The sequence below is a fragment of the Nematolebias whitei genome, chromosome 15 (assembly GCF_014905685.2).
Source record: "Nematolebias whitei isolate Nwh7 chromosome 15, NemWhi1, whole genome shotgun sequence".
In the NCBI taxonomy this organism is placed as follows: domain Eukaryota; kingdom Metazoa; phylum Chordata; class Actinopteri; order Cyprinodontiformes; family Rivulidae; genus Nematolebias; species Nematolebias whitei.
Window position 1 is genome coordinate 24,026,166 of NC_056512.1, and position 6,352 is coordinate 24,032,517.

Below are 6,352 nucleotides of genomic sequence, written 5' to 3' on the forward strand. Positions count from 1 at the left end.
ATATATATGCATTTTAAACCCTTCCCACACTCTTGCAATATTCTAAATAATGTTTCTAAACTCTAAACGCTCTAAAAGAGCTCAGAATGTCATGATTTCAGCTCTCTGCCTCTGGTTGCACTCTCAGCCACGCCCACTTCTCTGCTCTGCACGGAGATCAGCTGATCAGCTGCAGGAGTAAGCCTCTTCCACAGCTGTGGGCTGCACACAGGTACTAAATAATTTAAAATAATTAATTGTAAAATAAAAATTCCATGTCGATCGTGCGGCTCATCCATCAATCAGCCAGCTGTGTGTCAATGCCAATTTTACTTTCAAAAACCGCGATAGAGCGAGTCCACAATAAACGAACCACAAAGTAGTGAGGGACTACTGTATAGTCTTATTTTATTTACAGAGAGATATCAGAGATGATGGTGCAGCATGGCTACACCCAGACATATTAGCAGTGCTGAGATAAGCTAAAGAAATTGAAGTCCAATTATAGGGCAGTTAAGGACCACAACAGGTGGAGTGGCTCAAACACAATGATCTGTTACGATCCCGACCACTTTGCATTGACGATCCCGAGTGGAGCCGTACTTACCAATGGCAAAGCGGCATAAGTAATGTAGTAGTAATGAAAAGAAGTCTGAAGTCATGTTGTTCCCTAACAATGACACGATCACAAACCACTGCATCGACCTCTCCGCTCTAACCCTGTCAGAAAAACAAAGAGACACTAATCTGGGAGTGATAATGGATCCTTCCCTGAAACTTAACAGTCACGTAAACATGATTGTTAAATCATGCTTCTTCCAACGGAGGCGGCTGTCTAAACTGAAGCCCATATTTTCCAAAAATAACCTGGAGACAGTAATACACGCATTCATTACATCTAGGCTTGATTACTGCAATTCGCTCCTGTTTGGTATCAGTCAGACCTCCATTGCACGACTATAACTGGTCCAGAATGCAGCAGCCCGATTTTTAACCAGTACAGGCAAAAGAGAGCACATTACACCAGTTTTGGCCTCACTGCACTGGTTCACTTTCGAATCCAGTTCAAAATACTACTGTATGTCTACAAATCACTGAACAGTGCCCCCCCCCCCCCCCCCCCATCTCTCTGATATGCTACAACCGTATGTCCCACCACGTTCCCTGAGGTCAGCGGACCAGTTGCTCCTCACAGTTCCAGGAACTCGTCTTAAGCGCAGAGGTGACAGGGCCTTCTCTGTAGCAGGACCAAGAGTCTGGAACGAGTTACCTCTGCTTGTCAGACTGGCCCCCTCCCTCTCAAGTCCCATTTAAAAACTCACTACTATTCAGTAGCTTTCAACACCAGAGGATCTGTGTTTTGAACCTGTATACTCCACACTGGTTTGTCATCATTATCTGCATCGTTTTTATGTCTATATTCTGATTTACTTCATTTTGTATTTTGCTTTGTGTGTTACCTGTTTTTCTGTCTGTACAGCACTTTGGTTGGCCTTGTCGCTGTTTTAAGTGCTCTATAAATAAAATGGTATGGTAAATGGTATGGTATGGTATAAGTAAGAAAAGTCTAAGTAGCGGGGTAGAAGCATGAGGAGAAGGAGAGGGTGACATTATTGTTTGATTACAGGCCCGCCATGAGATGTAAAAAAAATTTGAAGCAGAGTTTTTGGAAAATCAGTAAGACTTCCTCTGTATGTCCAAAGTCATGAAAAATCTACAATTTACGGAAAATCCGTAAGACTTGACATGTATGACAATGAAATGAGGTGTATAATACATTCAGTGATAGCAAAAACAGGAAGGATTTTAAAAAATTGTTTTTGTCAGTCATTGTAGGCAGCAAAATCAATGCCCGCCACCTTTTATTGAGCAGGCAGCATGGGGGTATAATCTGGCCTGAGCTGGTGTATACCGTAGATTGGCCATAGTAAACTCTAGCCTAGGCCCCTATAACCCCAGATATAGTCCAGACTGTGGGTATACTATGGCTTGTTACACAGGCTCACTGGAAGCTGGTGTCTACCTCAAGCAGTCGCTGTGCGAGAGGCGATGGACAGGTCACAAGTCCATCATAGGGACACTTAGAGACAAACAGGACAAACAACATTTTACACTCTCATTCACACCTGAGGACAATTTAGAGTTACTAATTACTCTAACATGTATGTTTTTGGTCTGTGGGAGGAAACCAGAGTACCCGGAGAAAACCCACGCATGCACAGAGAACATGCAAACTCCACTAGAAAGGCCCCGGGTCAGGAGGTGAACCTGCAACCTTTTTGCTGAGAGGCAACAAGTCTAACCACTGCACAGCCCTTGAAGGAATTCATATATAATTATTTCAGAGTATTTATGTATACATGCTACTGTGTATTTTCAAAAGACTTTGAAAAAAATGTCAAGTACCTGCAGGCATATAAATACTCCTACTTGTGAAATAGTACATCATGCATTCATCAGTCTACTTTCAGAAAGATCGAGTACATCGTTGTAGATTGATGAGAAAAACGTACACAAATTTAAGATGCTAACGGGGCGTTCAAAGTGGTTTAGGAGCACTTTTGTGGGAAATAAATACATGTAATAATTTGGACTCGGGGCTTTTTAAATTTGCAACACCCCTCACCTAAAAGAAAAAGAAAACACAAGGTGGATCACTCTACGGTGATGTACTGTTACCTCGCAGCAAGAAGAGCTCGGGTTTGGATTTCAGCTCACCTGGGCCCCTGCCTGTTGAGTCAGCATGTTCTCCTTGTGCATGTGTGGGTTCTCCCCAGGTTCTCCGGTTTCCTCCCACACATGCATGTTTGGTTAACTGGTGTTTCTAAATGGCCCCTAAATGTGAGTATGTAGTGTGTAGTCTGGTTTGTGTGTCCCTTTAATGAACGGGTGCATTGACTGATGGAAAACCAGCGCTTCATGAATGAGAAGCAGGTTCAAACAACGAGTGAGCATCGCACAAGTTCTTTGAGTCATCAAGAGAAATGTATGCACACTTAGTGAAATGATAATCACATGGCACAGCAAAACACAGCAACTTTCTGTTCTAAAGACCACATCAGCTGTAGAACGTAGAACACACAGCATGCAGGAACTGGACTACCTCAATCTGCACCCAAAGTCAGCCATCAGATATAAAGAATAAAACAATACTGGTTCATCAGAACAGAAAGGCTCATCAGTGTGTGATTTGCAAACATATAATAATCTAGAAGCGTCGGTTTGGACATCTGACGACATTTGTTCATACCTGTTGAGCAAGGTTTGTCTTGTGATGTATTGCTGCCAGGTAGCGAAGGATGAGTTTGGTGGCCTCCGTTTTTCCAGAGCCACTCTCTCCACTAAAACCCAATAAAACCCAGAAAAAAAAACGACATTCAATCCATCAATGTGACAGAAAGGTTCTTCAAATATGAAGAGTTTTGTTCTGCATGTCAGATACAGCTGGAAATATAGAAAATTTAACTCTAAATTCTAAATAAACTGAATAACCTCTAAACCAAATTGAAAAAAAAAAGTAACACACACTGAACAAATGAAATTAGCTCTAAGTAAACTAATTATTCTGATTTTGAAACCCTTACAAGCTTAAGAAGACATTTATTTTTGTGCCAAAAGACAAACTTTTGTGATTTCCTCAACAGTTTTGCAACAGTCGTCACTTTGAGCTGGAGCCAGGGTTGTATTTGATCCTCTTTACCTCCCTGCTCAGGCTCGTTTGACTTAACTGACTTGAGTTATGTGAGAACAGGCAACGCTCACATTAGACGAGGGCTCAATTCCACTTTTGCGTTAAACTACCTGAAACGGTCTCGCACAAGCACATATCCAGTGCTGTACTGCTGCCAACAAATTAGCACTAAATGCTGCCATTATGCCAGCCTAGCTAAAGGAAAGCAGCGTTGTGTGTGTGTGTTGTGTGTTTTTTGTGTGTTTTTGGAGAGTGGTACCCTCACAACATTCCAGCGTATGGCTTCAACTCACTGGACCGTAAATGCTCACTGAACACTAGACCTCAGTTAGCCCCAACACACACTCACTGACACACACACACAATAAATGTTCACACACAAACCCTCAAACCTCTGAAACACAATCTGTTTGTGGTCCAGACCTGGCTGGGCTTCCCTTACAGGTGTCTCCTTCCGAGTACGGCTAGAGTTTTCCAGGTGTGTGACACAAAGTGCTTGTTCAGGTGTGTTTGTGTATTAAATGACTGTTTCTGGTCAATCCAAATGTCCAGATGCTTGTGTGTGCGTGTGTGCATGTGCATGTGTGTGTATGTTATTTCTTTTTTTAAGATATACATTTTGACGCTGAGCTAAACACTAACGGCAGTAATAAGACATGTCTATGGTTGAAAGTGAAGCTCGGATCTTTTGATGTGGGGTTCTGTTGAAGGTTTATCAACAATTAGTATCTTATCTGTTGTGGATAGTTATTTTAATGACCTTGGTTTGAAGGCCCATCATACATGAACATCATGTTATTTCTGGTAGACTAACAATCTAATGTGGAATTTACAGCGGTGTAAATGCTTATAAAAACATTTACATGAGCTACTAAATTTTTGGGATTAGAGTTATTTTAATAAAGCAGCAATCCACTTTGGTCAGTCAAAGAGCTATCAACAACAAATAAGATGTTAATTGTTCATAAAATTTCCACAAAAAAAAATTAAAAAGATATGAACTAACCCTTTATGTTTCCTAGACTTGTAAATCAGAGACAAATATCTAAGTTAAGACAAAAATATGAGTGCTCAACAGACCTCAGAAACATGCACTCAAAAAGGTAGACAACTTCCAAAAACATAAAGATTATTATTAAAATGAGAAAAAAATGCAAAGAAATAGGTTAATTATTTTGTTGTAAGTAAAATTGTAACATGAAAAATCTTGTTAAAAAAATCTACGTATGATAAATACTGTACATGTATGGGCTCAAAACAATTAAAAAAAACTTTATTTGCATTTATAAAAGAAGTGGTATTCAGGTCTCCTACCTGATGATTATGACTTGGTTTTGTTTGGCATCCATCATTTTGGTATAAGCAGCATTTGCTATGGCAAACAAATGCCTGTAAGAAAAAAAATTGTTAGCTGTGCTTAAACTGTTCCTGAAAATCCAGTTTTCATTTTTTGCAGCTCACTTTTCGTTCTGTTTGAGAGTGAAAGTGACTTACGGAGGGTTCTCTCCCAGAGCGCGCCTCTTGTACAGCAGTACTATGTCTGTCCCATAAATGTTGTACATCTTGTAGGGATTCACAGACACTAGAATACTACCTATGTATGTCTTCAAAGAAAATATGAATAAAGATCAATAGACTAGAAAGAAAGTAAGTAAACAGAACTGCAATGACTATCTAAATCATTCTTAAATTCATAATAGATTAATGTTAAATCAGTTGTATCGTGCTTGTATAAAATTTACTTACATAAATGAGCTCTCTCTCAAACCTTCTTCTTGTGTTTAGAAGAACAGCTCCTTCGTGCATTTCACTAGAAAAATAGGACTGAGTTTTTTAAAGATGTTGAGCAATTCAGAACATGTAATTTTTGTTAGAACCATTTATTTGCATTTATTCATCTGCACAACATTTAAAACAAATAAAGTTGTTTCCCTGAGTGACCCATTTACCGTTCTAAGCATACTTCTCAAATGTCTTTGACATTTTCAGCGCCTTTGCTAAAATTTTGCTTACAAGCACGCTGCAGTGATTTCTTTAGGCTCTATAGTTCTAAAAATTGTGTGTGAGTTTAATTTTGGCAAGTCTTGTAAATACATGATTTATTTTTAACTCACTCTAACTGTGTCATATCTTCCACGCCATCTTCCTCTCTGAATTCCCGCTCAGCTATTGTGGACATGCTTCTGATTGCGTACATCTGAAATAAAACATACACACACACACACAGAGAAATGAAGAAATGATGCAGTGCACAATGTATTATTGAAAAAGCCTTGTGGCCAAAGACTTCTTCAACTTCCAAACACCATCAGTTTATTACTAATAATATGCACAAAATTTTAACTTTTATACACTTTAACTGCTGTGGATGTTTAAAATGTTTAATTTAATTATTACCTTGTCAAACCAGTCTCCCTGTGGTTCCCCCTCCCTGTTGAGATTCCACTCCCCAGATTCCTCCCCTGTATGTCTCTGTCTCATTATATTCTGGGGGTCTGGGAGCTCTCCATCTCGATACATAGACCATTTATTGAGGTTCTGCACTGTTCCATGAGGGAGAACTCTCTCTGCCCCCCACACGTCCATATCTTGCTGGATTCCTAATCCGTCAAGTCCAGAACCAGCCCAGTGTTTATCAGGACCAGACCCCTGGACTTGGGGGGAAACAACAGCATATGAGGA

The 6,352-nt window shown here is 39.9% G+C and overlaps 1 protein-coding gene across 1 annotated transcript in view; it reads right to left on the bottom strand.

The window, feature by feature from the left end:
- myo15aa (myosin XVAa) overlaps positions 1-5,867 on the bottom strand; it is a 55,149-nt gene extending 49,282 nt beyond the window's left edge. The window contains exons 1-6 of the mRNA XM_037689508.1: positions 5,785-5,867; positions 5,417-5,480; positions 5,165-5,274; positions 4,985-5,059; positions 3,230-3,320; positions 3,083-3,088 (exon numbers count right to left, since the gene is read on the bottom strand). Of these exons, the coding sequence (XP_037545436.1) occupies positions 3,083-3,088; positions 3,230-3,320; positions 4,985-5,059; positions 5,165-5,274; positions 5,417-5,480; positions 5,785-5,867 (429 nt within the window). The remainder of the gene's footprint in view (positions 1-3,082; positions 3,089-3,229; positions 3,321-4,984; positions 5,060-5,164; positions 5,275-5,416; positions 5,481-5,784) is intronic.
- Between the last annotated feature and the right edge of the window lie 485 nt (positions 5,868-6,352).